Source organism: Bombus bifarius, unplaced genomic scaffold, assembly GCF_011952205.1.
Source record: "Bombus bifarius isolate JDL3187 unplaced genomic scaffold, Bbif_JDL3187 scf7180000008240, whole genome shotgun sequence".
NCBI lineage: Eukaryota > Metazoa > Arthropoda > Insecta > Hymenoptera > Apidae > Bombus > Bombus bifarius.
This window is the reverse complement of record NW_022884534.1, coordinates 1,162,923-1,181,934: the sequence shown is the minus strand read 5'-3', so window position 1 is coordinate 1,181,934 and position 19,012 is coordinate 1,162,923. Positions and strand designations below refer to the sequence as shown.

General features: G+C 30.7%; 1 protein-coding gene across 2 annotated transcripts; it reads left to right on the top strand.

The window, feature by feature from the left end:
• The first annotated feature begins 548 nt into the window (after positions 1 to 548).
• Positions 549 to 18,630, top strand: LOC117211637 (SH3 domain-containing kinase-binding protein 1-like). 2 transcript variants are annotated; one of them, XM_033455740.1, is made up of 14 exons: positions 549 to 770; positions 1,610 to 1,670; positions 5,407 to 5,545; positions 5,730 to 5,933; positions 6,677 to 6,751; positions 11,193 to 11,203; positions 13,186 to 13,345; positions 13,495 to 13,920; positions 14,023 to 14,227; positions 14,340 to 14,674; positions 14,773 to 14,874; positions 15,021 to 15,118; positions 15,204 to 15,393; positions 15,530 to 18,630. In XM_033455740.1, exons 1-14 carry the CDS (start codon positions 647 to 649, stop codon positions 15,629 to 15,631), a joined length of 2,232 nt encoding a protein of 743 aa, XP_033311631.1. In that variant the 5' UTR covers positions 549 to 646; the 3' UTR covers positions 15,632 to 18,630. The 2 variants fall into 2 exon arrangements, 1 of the variants encoding a protein (XP_033311631.1); XR_004488286.1 differs by lacking the exons at positions 11,193 to 11,203; positions 13,186 to 13,345; positions 13,495 to 13,920; ... (4 more) ...; positions 15,204 to 15,393; positions 15,530 to 18,630 and adding an exon at positions 7,395 to 8,556 and having other exon boundaries at positions 566 to 770; positions 6,677 to 7,210.
• Positions 18,631 to 19,012: the final 382 nt, after the last annotated feature.

Here is a 19,012-nt window from a genome sequence, read left to right as displayed (position 1 = left end):
AACTAGAGACGTGAATGTGCGTGTCAACGTATAATTATTACAATTTACTATGTTACGATAATTTTAAATAGTTGTAACAAATTTCTGTTTTCTACGTATATTGGATCGCAATCTTACGTTACATTCAATCATTTCCTTGGTAGTTTAAGATTAGATCGTTACATTTCCTAGAAAACCAGCGAGTGTCGTAACGTTTACGAACAGGAGCGTAGATAGTTTCTTAAGTAAAAGTTCCTTACGGTAAGTCTCAATACGTTCGTTATTGCCATATTGTTAATTAATATTTACAATCTATAGGCTTCACTATAGCGTAGTCAGCCTTCACAGGAAACGTATATATAAAGTATTGCTCCTGTAATTATTAATTTACCTAGGTTGTTAAGATTCACATATTGTTATTATAGATCAGCGAAAATGCAGGGAGAAAAGATCTTTTTCAATTGTAGCGTAATATTGTACGCATTTTCCTTTGGGTCAAAGGTTGTCGCGCATGACCAACGTGATGTTGCAATTGTGAGAGCAGCCTTAACGGCACGAAGAAAAGCGCAGGCTTCGAATCGATCCTCCACCCCCAAAGTATCCAAAGAACAACCGCCGGCCGACGACTCTCTTGTCAACTCAACAACAGTTCAGTTCGAAAGCAAACATGGCGCTTGATTTCGCAGCCACTTACAAGGTTCTGGTGCTAGGTGACTCGAACGTTGGAAAAACTTGCATCGTGCATCGTTATTGTGACGAACGTTACTACGATACTTATATATCAACGATAGGTGAGACGCATCGTCGAAATCCTCGCGTATTACGTTCGTGTTCGATATATGCTTCGACGGTTAAGAATTAATAAGCTGATGGATCGCTGTAAAACAAGCTGTTTACGGTAGTTTTATGAAGCTATTGCGACTACCAATCGAATTCATAACACCGATGATAATGAAAATACAGTGATTCCAAGTTAGAGGAAAGAATGGACCGCATTGATGTTATATTTCGATCCTTCAGCTGTAGAGCTTGTTGACAAGTACATATTCTTACTTTCTAGACAATTTTGTTGCCGAAAAATCTATTTATGGTTACCTTTAGCAATATAATATGTTCTTGCGTATAACGGTTCCATGGAGTTTTATTTCACATTCACATTCTATTTATATTTGCATAAATATTCAACATTCAAATTTAGATATTTGTGTATTTATTTTCGCGTCTGCTTGCATTTGCTTAAGAAAACAAACGATAAGCGAAATAATTTTATTGGAAAAGTTATCACGATAAAGCGATATTTTAGAAAATAACTGTTTAACGACATCAATCAGCTGATTGCAGGGAAACGAGTCTTCCCCAATAAGAATCTTTAATATATATAATATGAATGAAGTTGTTTTATCGCGTTTATTATAATGGGGTGAAATTTGTATGATTTATTAGAACATACAGTATCAAGTTAAAATTTGAAAATTGATATTTTTTTTTTGTCAATATTGCTAACGGGACATTTTCCTTATAGTTACGTAGATCATTTTTGTTATGCGAATTTCATAAACAATGTTTGACTAATACATACTTAGTAAAGTAAAAGTCTGTTTTGTGGTTTTTAAGAATAATGAATCAACAGGTATCGATTTCAAGCAAAAAATAATTAACTTGGATGGAACGCCAATTAAACTTCAAATTTGGTGAGTTTCATATTTTTATTTCTGCTATTTGTTATGTAAATATCATGTGAATTATATGAAACGCGCGTATATTTATATTTTTATGTTCCGAAATATAAATATAACGTGCTTTCTATTAAAATCAATTGATAAAATTAATTCATCGATAAAAGTCAATGAATTTATGTGCTCCATTACATTATCGTGATATTTTTAATCCTTATAACATATAATATAAAGGTTAAATCTTTTATTATAAATGTATTACTCCTAGTCATAAACATAGTATATAAATATAACTTTTTATTCTGTAAATATAAAATTATATATAAAGATTAATATTATTAAGACCGCTAATAACATAAAAGTGTTCGAATTATTGAAACAGCAGTAAAACAAAGAATTACGAAAGAATTTACACTGATATTATAATGAAATATGATATATATATATCCATTCGAGAATTCTGCACACTTATATATATTAAAATTGTATAATTTTCCATTTTATTGTAATTTTATATTCTACAATAACACATATTGATAATTGATATTAATTGTAAGGGTAAGGGGAAAGAAAATCAAAGGATATTCTGTAAATAATATACAAGACTTTGCTTTTGTTAATCTCCGTAAAATAGTATAGTTATGTTAAGTACGAGAGTCAACTGTTAAGCAATGCACACTCGTCTGTATCTCAAGAACGAAAGTTCTTCCGAAATGAAACAAAAAGGAAATGAAAGATGGAAAATGGAGAAATTCATCAGCTACAAAATACTATATTTCCTTTTCAATATGATTGAACGATCAAACGAACTTACCTGTTGGTGAAGTCCAATCGTAATTACATATCTGAAGAGCTTCGTTCGAAAAGATTACACGTCGTTCCGTTTCCGTTCTCTAGATGTCACAACATTGCCTAAACGAAAGTGACTTATTCTTATTACATGTATTACATAAGTTCGTTTGATCCTCTATGTTTCGTTCTCTAGATTATAGTTGTTCAAAGACAGTAATTTTAAGATATTTCTTTCTTTTTATTATCATTATTTATGAATTTTTGCATTCTTCTTTGGTCATAGTCCTCATTTGAATATCACAAATCTAATAATTATATGTATATATATACTTCTTTTTTGAGCTTCTCTTATCCTATTAAGCTCTAGAGATCGCCGTGTGGCGTGTTGAGTGCGCTGGGAAGATTTTTGTATCAACTTCATCTTCCTCTCAGGCTTATTCAAAGAGGATAAAAGTTTGGATAAAGATTTGGATAAAGGTAGCAATTATTCTGTAAGTGTTTAGTTTTCCCTAAATACACGAATAAAGTAGACGCCACACATGGTTCAGACTTCTCTGCGAACATTGGAAGACTAAGTATTGGTTATTGAAACGACCTGGTGCCGAGGATTTTATCAATTCTAGAAACTAGAGCATTTTTTCAGCAACCTGCCCGATTATATCTCCAATATTATTGACTTTGATAGATAATAATACTATTAGTATCGCTGTTTTCTACACTAGTTTTTTCAACGTTAAGTCGTCTAATGAGTGCAGACCCTGCATATACTTCAATACGAGTGATGTATCCCATGTAAAATTGTATTTCGACCTAGATATCTTTTTCTCTTTTATTTATTTATTTTTAATTCACGAGTCTGTTGTCCTTTCCAATATTGTTTTGCGTAATTAGAGAGATCGGTGATCTGTGTGAATTCAGTATGCCGTATCGCCTCTTTCTCGTATCACATGTTTTGTTTTTGGTTTGAAGAGTTCTAGATATTTTTCTCAACAGAATTTTTCCCACGGGCAGAATGACGCCTCGTACTGTCCCAACGAAGAGTCAGGCTAACATTGTTTTTATAGTTTGACTCGATATACCGTCGCTTACGTAGGCTCGGCCGATAATTTCCCTGCCATCATGGTTAAGTGAGCCGCTTTCGAACTGTTTTACACGGTCACAATAGTTTTGGACCGTGTGTGAGGAGAGACTCAAAGGATACCTATCTTGTTTAAGCTATCTTGTTTAATCTCTATCGTTATTCTTAAAATTAGAGCAAATGGTGAAATTCGCAAATCCTTCGTTGTATTGATGTAATGACACGATGAATGGCATGGCGATGAATTTCCATCGACGTAATGTTTTCCGTCGTTAAAAACTTCCCATCTATATTCAGTCTCGCTCTCAACGATACTGTGTCAAGTAAATTTATCGAGATATTTGGCATGTTTAATAAAGAATGTAGCTGCAAGATGAGTGCTCACACGGGGCTCTAACTCCTCTCGTTCTCGAGATACAGGGGAGCGTTCTTATCAGTGTTACTTATCAGCCGACTCTCGTTATTTACCTAACTATTGTAGTATTTTGTGTCGGTATGAAAGCATTCTTGTAGTGTAACATCGAAATTCGTATACGGAAATCTGTAAATTTAATAATCTCTAAATTGAAAATTTTAACTGAGATAGATTATTATGTTTTGTTATTATGCTTAAATAATATTAAATTATCTTTTACATATGTGTAAGGGTATTCCTCTCGAAAAAAATTTTATTAAATTATGTTGGACTATTTGCATGGTTTAAACTAAAATCTATAAATCGGAATTTTTATAAAAATGATATTAATTGGGTATTTTTAAATACCGACTGCTATAGCCATAACTTATCAACTATTATTTGTTATTGTTAATAAGCTTAAGTGATCCTACTTAAATTTTTCCATACCTGTGATTATCTTTTTCAAATATGTCACTTTCATTCAGGACGATAATGGATATAAAGGACCATCTTTTACAATCGACTTTGCAAGTCGAAAAAGTGACGAACTCGACAGATTGTTATCACATTTTGATTTTCTACGATTTTTGAAATTTCTTTAAGCAACATATTTGAAACTTGTATCTCGTACTACATATACACGCTAAAATATATACGTGAAAACATACACGTTAAAATGTATATCCGAGTTGGATATACATATGTATAAATCAATCCAACTGCTAAATCTAGAGTAACATATCTAGAAATATATAGTCATTTTCAAGGACTGCAAGTTCAGGCAACCTGTAATTGGTTGTAACACATTCACGGATACATCGAATACAGTACTCTATGGCATAACGTTAACACATTGTTGACCAGCTACTTTACTGACAAACTAACGCAATAATTGATGATTATACTTTATCCCAAAATCAGTGCATATCAGCGACAATTTTATTCAAAAAATTATACGTGTCATCGGTTATCTTCGTATTAAAATAAATTGATATACCAATAATAAATTCCATTAACTTTATTTGTACACAATTTAATTATACTGATGTGGCCATACTCTGGCCGAGGCCGTGGAAGCGGATATTTTGCATTATAAATTTGCAAAGAAATGAACGATAATTTACATAATATGTGTTCGTACCGTCTAATATTTTCTAACGTTTCCATACGACGGTTACATATAACCACCTTTACGTATGTTGGCATTGATTTTCACAAGATTTTATCGATGTAATCGCTTCTCATAATGTTTTACTTGCCTCACGAACTTCATACCTGTATTTTGCCACTTTTTACATATTACTGTTTGCCATACTGCTCATCAATTCTCTATCGTTCATCGCTGCTTAACAATGTGTTAATAACAATGATAATCTACCGCAAAATATAAGCATTGCATACGCTAACTTATTATTATACGATTAATTGTTATTACACGATGTCTCTATCAATCACTATTATTAATATACTATCGACTTCTTAAGGGATACTGCTGGTCAAGAGCGATTTAGAGCGCTAACAACAGCTTATTATCGCGGTGCCATGGGTATCCTTCTGATGTATGACGTCACTAGCTTAGAAAGTTTCAATCATTTATCCTACTGGCTACGAAATATTCAAGAAGTAAGAATACGAGATAATATTTCGTTAATAATCCTGTTTGCTGGAATACAAAGTAAAAAAAGAAAAGATAAAAAAGAAAAAAATAGAAAAGAAAAGAAAAGAATAGAAACCACACAGTTTTACTTGAATTTCGATGGATATTTGATAAAAATGATGAAAACTCTTGAATGCTTTTTCTTTGCAGAACGCCTCGCCAGATGTAGTGAAGGTAGTTGCAGCAAACAAATGTGACGTTACCGCGCATAGGGCTGTCGATGCGGAAAGGGGGCAGAAAATAGCCGAGAATTTCGATATGCCTTTCTTCGAAGTGTCTTGTAAGGAAAATATAAACATCGAGGAAGCTTTCCTTACTTTAGCTAGAAGAATACGAGAGCAACGAGGACGTCGGGTATTGTTGCTCTTTTCAGTTATATACGTGCCTTTTGTCATATGTATAAAATATATTCAATGTACGTAAGTTTCATCGTTATTTGACGATGAGAGGATTGAACGTGTTCCGTTATCGACGATTCGCGGAATTTCGAAATGTCTGTCGTTTTACGTTATTTTAGTAGGATTCGTTACATAAAAGAAGATAAAAAAAGCGTGAAGAATTGTGCAACCGTTAGTTTCTTTGCCTAATCTTACAAAATTTATATACAATCTCAGGACTATTTTATCTTGTTTATCTTTTTTCTTAATTAAACTGTAAACATTTTTATAATGCAAGTGATACCAGACAAACGCATGTGGTCCTATTTATATCGTTTGAAACTATATTAAAGTTACGGAAACGGTAGAAAGATAAAGGAAAAAAAGAACATACGATAAAAACTAAATATCAATTCATTTACAAAAAACGAGCTGAACACATTTGATGGGCTAGATGAATACGAGTTAAATTCTCCTCTTAGATTTCATTTCTTCACATCGTACTACACGATGTACTGAAATTAAAAGTGAGTAGAATTTATTTTCCAAATTGGAGAAAAGTATAGTATACGTTTTTATTATGAAACGCGATGATCCGAATAATAATAATTATCGTATCGTGGTAGGAATTCGCGTAAAATGCATCATATATGTATATATACGATTCGTTAGTTTTTAATTTAAATAAACGATATTTATAAACGAATTGTTGAATTTCAGGCTAGTTTGTTCGAAGCTTCCGAAAGAGAAGGAGCCAACAATATAGTTATGTCTGACGAACGGTCTCACGTCTCGGTTTCGGTCTCCGTCCCTTCCGCTGAACCTTGGAGGTGCGCATGTTAGTTGCTATAATTATGGAGAATAATATCGAGACACGATATACTTCGAATATCGATAAATGCGAAGTATCTGCTCCGGACAAGATTTTATCTTTTATGGTTACGCACAAAAATAAAAGGAGAAGAAGTGCGTTATTTCAATATATGTAAGTGTAGGATAAACTCTGGTAAGTTCGTGATAACCTCAACATTTTTCTATTAGCTGTTAACATTCGCGTATTTTGTAGCCGAATCAAGGGCGTAACAGTCTACCAATTTAATCTATTAACAGCGTTTTTGCAACTATTTAATTTTGTGTACAGTGTACATATTTATTTGAGCTTTATTGTCGTAACTAATAGCGTACATTACATAGGCAAAGATCGTTTGTTCCTGACAATGTAGCGGTGCATCGAGAACGTGCTATCAACTAAAAGTAAGATTCATTTTACTGAAACTTATCGGTTTCGTGGTAATTACAAAAGAAATAAAAACTTGGTTACTATTACGTTTCTAATATTTTAGTTAGTTTCTAAAGCAGCAAATAAATGCTATATATATGTATAAACAAGTAGCATTAATTATATTAAAAGTTACACTAATATGTAATCCTCTTTTAGGACAAAGAAACACTCTGTTACCTCGTCACGCTGGTTTCAGTCAATTGATCTTTAGCATGATATAAACTAGAACACCGACGCTATGTGTTAATTGTTTATTTTACTAAATTGAAATTTAATTAAATTTCGAACGAATAAAATTTTGTGCTAGCGACGAGTGAAAAAGTATCACGAACTAAGCAGAGCTTATTTTACACACTATGCGATTTACAGCGATGTGAACGAATTTGTCGAGTAAAATTTTACGAAAGGCAGGAGTCGCGAGCCTCGCAGAGGCAAGGCTAGAAGATGAGAAAGCAAGAGATAGAAAGAGATTTTTGTATCGAAGGCTAGATATTACATGTACGTCTACGGTGTAGCTAATGACTTGTCACTTGTCACAAATACTTCAAGCCATATTGCAAATATTATCGTGAATTTTGCACTATTCCTTTTCTAATGGTTTTAAAGCGCCGAACAAGTGATACAATTCGTTGGACGCATATATCGTTCGCGCTAATATTCGCGTTAATATACGATTGTACGTACTGCGTATTAACGAGTAGAGCAACGCAAATCGTATACATAACAAGAGCACAATTATATATGTACTATGCTAAGCGTTATTGTTATTACTGAAAAGAGAGAGAGACTCGTACTTTACATCAACTTATGCCCTACTAAAAAGCCGATATGATTATTTCATTTTTGACAAATTATTGAAACAACCACAAATTAACTTTGATATACACGTGCACGATAGAGGAACCCATTTGCAATGACAATGTTTCCAACTGCAGTAAATAACGAACAGCTGTTCGCTGTTGTGAATCATCAGGGCAACTTTGAAAATGGTTGATAATGAAATTCGCGTGTGACTGTTTAAATAAAAGACGAAATAATATTGTGACATCTGTGGGTCGGTCACGATCGTTTCTCACGGGAGAAAACATAAGAAACACCCATCAAGCTTTTGTAATAATCAATAACGTTCATGTGAAATTAAAGAGGCTGAAGCACTTAATAAATTTGCGATAAAATATGTATGACGTTCGTTCATACTAACCAGCGAAACATACGGTGCAACTGTACAAGAAAAACGTTTTATAACATTTTAAACACAGTCCTATTATATTAAATATACTATGTTACAAATTGCTTTTTAGCAATAATTTTGCACAATTTTACTCATATGTTTTACTCGAACTAAGTGCTGATCTTTTATAACATAGTTGTAGTTTCAAAAGTTTCCAGAATTGTTTTTCTTCGCTCGTGCCACATTCAGTTGTGCGTTGTGCGGAAAATCGTACGTGAAAACTTGTTATCGTCGTTGATTCTCTGATTTAACGATTGATTAACCCTCGGATGCCAAAGCACACGACACCACAGCCAGTCATTTTTCTCCCATACACATACGTACGTATATACATAGTTTCTGGCCCCCGTTTTCTTCGTTGTTTTATTGATAGCAAAATTATATATTTATATATTATTAAAGGAATTAATATTTAACATTATTTACATATACTTATATAAAATTAAATTATATAGTATTTGTAACGCAATTTTTTCAAGGAATTTCCTTACTAGATAAGAACAGGAAGACACAAATAACAGAGCGAATGTCGTTCATAAATGTTTTGCAACTTACAAAACTATAAATCACGATATGCAACAACAATCAAGGACGCTATACAACTATCCAAACTATATGAATAATGAAAATTATAAATACGTACAATTGTTTGATTTCGTTCGCAGTTCAAATCTGAAATGGCTCAATCACGAGGGTTCAATCGAATTTATTTACAAATTACAAATAATACATTTGAAAGTCACATATATGCGCAACTATCGGATATTACAAGCTGCAAGCAGTACATATGTATAATATGTACTTACGAACATTTGGATAAACTCGCTTAACGTTCACACAAGGCCTAAAGAAACAGATATCGATGTTATTGATATAGTATCTTCCTGTTGCTTCGAGCATTCGCACGATCTCATTCGCGTAAGACGTAAGACATACATAGATACTTCGTTTAAGCGTTTAATATCACAATGGCCACCATAAAACGGCACGCATGCAAAAAGATGTCGACATTGCCAACGCTATTAACCGAGGACCATTGCTTTTCCATTAATGAAGAAGCGTGTGTGATTTGTAATTGCATCGAAATCGGGCATACCGGCATACAGACGTTCGATGTACTTAAGGATTCGATTTCAAGGAAAAAAGCTAGTCACTTTCTTGTACTTGAAATATATTAAGATTACGATCGAAAGGCTCATAACAATATCGGTTTACGATAAATAAATTGATGGAAATAAGTCATTTGTTTCCTTTTTTGTTTGTTGGCAAAGCTGAACATTAATAACATATTGCAACAATGAAGTCGAACAGTTCAAAAATTGAGAGATTTATGACAAAACATATGTTCCTCATTTTCCAGTTTGTCTATTCCCAGGCAAGAAAAAATAATAGTCTTTAATTTTTCTTTAATACATCTCAATTTTTTGATGACAAAATATTCGTTATATTACATAATCTTTATAAATGTATTTATAAATACATAGATCATAGAAACATCATATTTAATTAAATCGCGGAATTGCGCACCTCGTGGCAAGTACTTTTAACAACAAATTAATCTTCATTCGACACTGAGCATTTTTTACAATATCGTAATATACACCATTATCGTTGTAAGTTTCGCTGCTATCTAGTAGAATACGTTATTATCTAAAAGTTTCACAAGAGTCGTTTTTGTTGAGTCGCACGATTATTGCAAAAGGTGTCCCACTTTGAATCTTTTAAAAATTATTACCAATTATCATTTCTTGCATTTATGGGACAATCTAAGATGAAAAATGCATCAGATGCATGTAACATGCAACAATATATAAAAGTTAATATATTTAAAATGTATTATCTGTTATAATATCTATTAGGTGAAACAAATCTTTGTTTAGATTCCATTTGTTTGGTTGTATCCAGAAAATATGAATCTGCATAAATATATAAAATATTCACAAACTAATAATCACCTTATTCGTTTTAACGTAAAGTGTAAACATGGGAATTGTATTCGAAATACAATACCTTTCAACTATCTCCCTAAAAACTGTTTCTTTCAATCTCTGCTCTTTTACTGAAATTTCTTATCACATTTTCTCGTGTCTCACCGCTGAATTGCCTTTTGATCTGAATCGTAAGAACAGTTGTATGTTATTAATTATTAACGACAGAATCAAATGTTTTTTCTCGAATGATTTGTGACGAAAGCTAAAACACACTACAATTTGAGAGGTTAGTTTTATTGGAAACAAACAAATATAATTTAGTTAATTAATAGTCAATTAATAACTTTAAAAAGTACGATGTACATATTATCGAGCATGAAAGGGGGTAAAGTTTGTCTGATCAAGTATTGATTTTTCGCATAGATTCTGCCTTTTACAATGTTCCGTAAGAAAAGATCTACAAGCGTTGTTGCATGGCGTTCGATCGATGTCGTTACGTTGAGAAATCTAAATACGGGAAACTATATTCGCAATATTCGCAAGCCGCCGTTTCTCTTTCTACCTGCAAGATAACGTACCTTAAACGTTATTCCCATGTTTCGACTTCGCGTCTATAAAGTGATTGACAAAATGCAAAATGTAAAGTACAGCTTTACTATGAAAACCGTGTCATTTATTTTCGCGATTAATTAAAGAATAAATGCTCATTAGTTGAACATGCTTTTATTAACCGCATGTAAAGTTCACCTGTTTCCCAACTTTCGATTAATGCGACTTGATAATCACTATGAGAATACGTGGCGGATTCGATTCGTAGAGTTAACAATGAAATAATGTATAGGAAGTAGAGTACGAAAAATACATGTGTCGTGTCAGGTGTATGTATTGTAGCGCTTCGTTTGAACGCGTGCAAGCAAAAATGCATTTTAGGTGGCGATTTCAATAATAAAAATTTCTCTCCTTCTTTATCTGCATGTAAATAATTTTTCAGCAAAATACAAAATCGCTGATTTCTTTTAGTCCGAACATCCAAAGTTTGGACAAAGTCAATATTTCACTTACGATAAATACAATCGCTTATATGTCCATATTTTGTTAGGAAATATATATTCCGAAAGAAAACCTTCCTCTTCGACATCTTACGAAAATATCTTCCTTCCCAATTGGCTGAAATATTTATTTAAAGAAGGAATAAAAACAAAAAAGACAATTTTTACTTGTCACATAAAAATTCTTCTTTCTAAGATAAACTTTCTTTTATTGATGTCCACTTTAAAATAGTAATAGGAACTAAAATAATAAAAAATAGAAGAACTGCTTTCAAAAAATATTTTGTCCATTCACTAAAAATATAATCAGTGAGAACATTTATTACACGTTTCCTTTATCAGTACACACCTTATTATTAGCGATAAGAATATCTCATGTGTTTCGTTTGAACAGTTTGATCGATAATATTGGTCTACGATATATATATATATATAGATAGACAGATAGATATATGTATGTATGCAAATGTACATATATACATTTATAATTTTTGAATTTATAGGAGCAACTGTGCAACTTAATATCTGATTCGATCATAAAATCGCGCATATATACCCTTTATCTACGATTAAGAATTTCTTCAATACCTTTTCCAAATATCGTAAATATTTCAGTTGAAATTAGCTTCTACGATAAAGTTTAGCTTACGCGTCCAAATCAAATTTGTTTTACCTATTGTATCAGATAACGTTACTATGTAACGTTTTATAAAATGACCTCGTTACATATGATTAAAATGTTAGATACATAGGAAACTTTGTATGCGCTCTGCGCATATCTGACTGATACGTGAGGATATTTATTATTAGTGGTAACCGATTTATATGAATCAGTTGCTTAAAAATATACAGCAAGGTATATAACTTTCTAGACGAATGTTCTCTTTGCACATGTAAATACTCACGAGAAATGTGATAAGCATCGGTAGATAACCTACATCTACAGAAAGTGAAATATCTAGATCAATGGTAAATACATATGAAGCAACGATCATAATTCAGTTAACAGCGTCTTTTATGAATCACCAACGTGTTCGTACAATCTTGAACATCTCTTGGAGTAATGGCCTACTCATTGATGGGCTTTATACATTGCGAAAATGAATCATAAATTGCTTGGCGCGTTCTTTGAGTCAGCGATAGGTTAGCATGCGCACCTTATACCACACATAAATTGCATCTTGAAGTTCACTTGAGCTTGGAGTCCAAGATGGCCGCGATGACAGATATATCGAACTGTTAACCGAATATGGGATACGCCTAAATTTTCAGTTTACACCGACACATCTCTTAGACATTATAATACAATGAATATAATAAATACGTGCAGTGATATGAAAGGTGGAGGATGCACGAAGAACAAATGACTTTTACGGACGTGCAGTTTGTCTTAACTCATACGTATGCTACGTTCTGTGTTCAGTCTGCTTTTTCACAACGAGTAATTTGTTCATTTGCAACAAGAACTCGTTACAAGGAGAACGACTAGAGATTTCACACTAACTGCCCACGTAAATAAATTAACCTATCAAACTTTTATTCGAGAAAAAGTGACTTAATTCGAGAGTTCGTATTCTGTCATTTATATGTCATTCGTGTGCTCTGTTTATCTACATCTACATGTAAATTTATATGTATCCTTGGTGTTTTTAGTGTAAATTAGTTTGTATTTCTTGCAGATATAAGGTTGTGATATTTATGTGTTAAAATATTCAAGCTACTGTTAAAATAAAAAATATGGAGGCAATTGTAGAATATAACTATGAAGCACAAGAACCTGATGAATTAACTTTAAAGAAAGGAGACGTTATTACTGAAATTAAAGTGATGTTAGGTGGTTGGTGGGAAGGGACTTTAAGAGATAAGCGGGGCATGTTTCCTGATAATTTTGTCAAGGTAATTTTTCATTCTTTTAATATTAATATATTTTCTATATGGTGATTGTACAATATTTGAAAGATAAGATTTATATACATTTCCAATGTAGAAGAAATGCTGGTGTAAAATTTTTATACATTAATGTAAATAATTACAATCAAATATAGGTATTGGAACCTTTATCAAGTGGAACGGTTGGAAGTACAGGAAGTGGAGGAAGCGAAGGAGCTGGTAGTACTAAATCTGAAGATGTCTCCTTAAAAAACGGCGGATCTAAAAGACGATTTTGTAAAGTGCTTTTTAATTATGAACCATGTAATAAAGATGAACTAACTTTAGTACCCCAAGATTCTATAGAATTTTTGGGCGAAGTAGAAGAGGGATGGTGGAGAGGTAGACTTAAAGGCAGAGTTGGTGTTTTTCCATCAAATTTTGTTTCTCCTCCAGTTTATGAAGAATCTGATAAACACAAAGATCAAGAGAGCAGAAGGTTGTGTAAAGTACTTTTTCCTTATGAAGCTGCTAATATAGATGAATTGACATTAAACGAAGGAGATATAATAACTCTTCTATCTACAAATGCTTCTGATAAGGTATTGATTACTTAAATCGAGTATTATCCGTTTCTTATGAATAAATTTTGAAAACTATAATTTGAGAGTATTCATGTCATGAGTATGAAAAATAACTTCTAGGGATGGTGGATAGGAGAATTAAATGGCCAAGTAGGCTTATTTCCTGATAATTTTGTTGAAGTAATAAATGTTCCATCCGATCATCAAGATCATGAACAAAAACTTAAGGCATCTATGAAGTCCATTACAAAACATTCTCATCAAATAAAAAAGAATGGAAAAGTGCACACTAGAAAAAGTTTGGATGTAAAAGATCTACATGCAGGTATCTAATTTTTCATTCTAATTAGTTAACAAAAATCATATAAAATTTTAAGCTATAAATAAAATCGTTTATTTTGCTATAAATTGTTGAAATTGTTATATTTTTACTACAGATGTAACTAAGAAAACCATATCAACAGGGGCATCTTCTACGACATCAACTTCTCCAGGAATTGGAGGAAGTGGTGGAGAAAGGAAAAATATAAGTGGACATTCAATTACCTCGAATTTAAAACGTCTTGTAGCTGATGTTGGAACTAATAATGGTAATGGAAATACAAATATAGCTCTGGGTGAAGAATTAGATGGCGTAGAACGAGGAGAAGGTGCACCGCTTTCGCATTTAACAGCTTCTCGAGCTAAAGCACCCCATCGACGTCCACCTTCTTCACAACGTTTAAGACGCCACGTTACTGGACCACCAATTACCACAACCACTACAACACCTGTTAGTGTTCTTGGCTCTATTTTAATTTTTAGTATATGTGTCGGTAATATCTAAAATGTTAGTACTTCTTAAAATATGTAATTTTCTATTCACAATAGGAAGATAACTTAGCAAACGGTAATGCAGACATTATATTAGAACAATTACGGGAAGAAGAACCTGAAGGATTGGCTGCAAAAGCAAGAAGAAAAGCACCTTGGGTAATTCCATTTATATATTTTATTTATGTACATATGTATCTTTCATATTCATCTATATACAAATTTTGTAATAATAAATATAATAATTTTCCATGATTATACTCGTATGAACACGTAATGTATTTTATGCTGACTATCGTTTCTAGGTAGAGGAATTAAAATTGAATCAATTGGAAAGGAGAAAGATTGTGTCGGTGGATCGTATTGATAAATCCGAAGAAAAAAAAGAACGCCCCAGTTCACGGTAAAATTGCATTTTTCAATAAATGCTTATGATGGTACGAGTATTAAGTTTTTAATTTGTATATAATTTTCCAATTTTAATGTAGAGTATTAACAACGACAAATGTTGCTGATTGTATTAATAAATTAGAAGGGGAAAGTGAAGAAAGTAGACTGAAGGATAAAAGTCAAAACCAGAAATGTGACACATCTTCGCATATTGAACAAATTTCATCTACTCCTGGAACTCCTCCTGCTTATGTCCCATTTGCACTTTACAATCAACTACTAGAAAGGGTGAGTATAGTAAGAGAGTTAGCTTAAAATTATTAAATATTTTCCATGTTTAATTCGTATTAATTTGTAATATTTTGTTCCACAAATATATATAATATTTATAATTACTAATTAAATTGAAAATTACATGAAACAGGTTGTTGCTTTAGAAGAAAAGCAAGCAATGTTACAACAAACAATGGGACAAATTTTGGAACAATTTGTACCTCCTGTCTCTTCAATCAACAGCCCTGATTAATGAACACAAATTCTACAGTATGTCTTTTCATGTAAAATGCTGCTAAAATCTCAATTTCATTTTCCATTATAAATATCGTCGAACAGTAGTGTATACTTACTGTATAATTTTTAGAATTATTCATTCTAGTAGCGGCATTTTTAATTTGTTTCGCTAATGTGGTAACAGTATTTATTTAATTTGACTAAGTAAATATTCCATATATCATTCCTTCCTTGAAGAAGCATTTTTTCAATTTACGTCAGTTTATCTTATTTCACTATAAGTATTTTATTTGTTACTTTCATATTACTTTTAATGACATCTCAAAGTTTCTAAAACATATGTAATATAAACTTTCCAAATCTTTCTATATCTATTAAAGGATTATTAGCTTCATTACTTAATTAAAGTAAAAATACAGCATATTTAGTGATGGATACCTGATATAGAGGATGAATGAATAAGAATTACCGCCTGAAATAACTTGTTATCTATTGACTTTATTAAAAAAAATGGTTTAAACGAAATTTTTGTATTCGAGAAAATTTCGGCCAGATGAATATATTTCGATTTCTGATTTTCGATTTTAGAATGTTTTAAATGACACTGCATTTTTTATTAATATCCTGTTGTAATCTGTTTGAGAATTTGAATAATTGACTATTGATACGTTTCATAAATTTTCATTTCATTTGAGAAACTCAAGGTCACTTTAATATTTCAAAAAATCAAAATACATTCATCTGGCCAGTCTTCTCAAATACACCAAATTTTATTTCAAACATTTTTCGATAAAGTTAATAGATAACGAGTCAGGTGGTAATACTTATTTATTCACCCTGTATACGTATATAGAGATTTATTTTAAAACATTTAAAACATTTTAAAATTAATATGTATATCTTTCTAATATATTTCCTTAAACTGTATTTCAAAACTATAGGAATATATTTGTACTTAAATTACTAAATCAGTAAAGACTATGCATTTTATATTTTCGTTGAAAAGCTGCCTCGCATTTATAACGTAATACTAATTACTTTTAAGTCCATTAAATAATTCAAGTGCCAATATATTTAATTTTCCCTTGCATAATTTTGTAACTCTACCATAAAAACGTTAATACTATTTAGTTTCCAGAAAAAATGCATTAACAAAGTATTAAATATACCTATTTAAAATGAAATAAGTTTAAGATAACTTAAAATGGTGCTACATGATGAAATACTTGTGATACTTTATATCACGTATTATAATATGACTAAATGAGGCAGCAAACTATGAATAATAATTTTTATCCTATATGAAATAGAGTGACAAGATACGTTAAAGCTCACTTAAAAAACAAATTATATTAATAACTTTGTTCCATATAATCACAAAAATGTTGAATATTTCAAATCTTTTTATTTTTTTAAATGAAGGAAATTTTAAGTATAGAATGAAATGGTTAAGGATACGTGTATGAAATAAATACAAGCAAAACAATATTTAATTTTTTACATCAGTATTATCTAAAAAGAAAAAATAGCAGGTTTATAATATTTCCTCCGATTATAATCACATTATTTCAGATTATACGTTAGCTATGTGCAAATATGTAAATACCCAGTATCGTAAATGAGTTGAAGAAAACAGTAAATTCCTATAGTAATTTGCAAATGAACTACTAAATATACAAAAATTCTAGTCTAAAACAAACAGATTGCAGTGATTAAAGGATTCAAGTGCCAGGGCCAATGAAACTAACACTGTCACTATAAATGTCGTTGTTAATAAGTATATCTTTCAAAAAGTAATGATTTCACTGTACTTCTTATCAGATTTATAATAATTTATGTCTGTTTCTTTTTCACAAAATTGTCCTAAAATTTAATAGATATAAATTTTTTCTAAATATTTTAATTTAATGAAAACTTAATAAACATTATGTTTTAATTACAATATCTTTATAATCCTTTTATTTGTAATATCTTCATTATATCTAGAACGTTAGTACTTTTATTGCCTGAAGATACTATTTTTGTAGTTTTCTTTTATATAGTTTACAGCTGATCTACAAATTATATCATTACATTTTGAATGATATCCAATGTAATATATAAATTAGAGTATTAGTATTGTACAAAATTTTTACACATTTCAGCTGAATGTAGCTTATTTAAATGGGATGTAATTATAAATAAGTGGGATGAAATAGTTATAAAATATAGAATACTTCTTTTGCATATGAGAAGAAAGACACTAGAAGATGTTAAATTTTGGCAGCTTTAGATTTATACGTACTTTTTTTTGTTTGTTTATTTTTATATGAAATTTGTTTATTATCATGAACAATATTATTATTATTAATATTATTATTATTATTATTATTATTATTATTATTATTATTATTATTATTATTATTATTATTATTATTATTATTATTATTATTATTATTATTATTATTATAGTTAATTGTCGTTAATTGTATACAGAATGTATATCTGTATTTGTTTACAGAATTTATATCAAGAACAATTTCATCTAGTAGAAGAATTTGTATAATTATGCCATGAGTAAAAAGTTTTTTCTGAAAATGTTTGCATGTAAATAAGAAATTGCAAAATATTTACATGGATTATTACATGAACATTATAATTATCAGTGTGTTACAATTCATTGAAGAATTTTAGATTATGCTTATAATGCAATAGACCCTATCTGAAAATTTCTTTCATGTAGCGTCTATCTCATAACTTCAATACAAAAGCACAAACTTGTTGCATAATAGGATTCAAAACATTGTTTTCATGTACGTATTTCTTAATAAATTGAGCTAACGTCTTACATTGATCATATTTAAATAAAATTGTTGTCATATGTTTCTCTGCAATATCTATTACTGTACATAAGGAGATAATGTATATTTTTATGTATTATATGGATATTGTGTTAAATATGTTTGATTTTTCACCCATTAGTCGAACAAGTGAAGTAAATGAATACAATGCAAAATAAATAACATTGAATTGGTAGTTTGATCTGGAAATTTAATTTCAACAGTTATACAAGCTACGAGTAATTTTCAAACTAGTATTTTTATTGTATATTCGCTAATTTTTATCTTGTTTTATATCTCTGTAAAAATATTTTTAAAAAGATATGGAAGAGTTATGTTATTTGTTATAATTTTATACAATCGATTTGATCTAAAAACAGCTTAGCATACTGACCACATTTCAGAAATGTCCAGTAATTGATATGACTCCATACAAAAAATATCATTAATAAATCCTTTTATACTTTTATATATTATCACAACTGAAAGATTAATGTAAGATTTTTATGTAAAAAAACGTTTAAATTTTACAAAATGACAAGACTTCTATTCACAAATCTAAATTTCATACATCATTG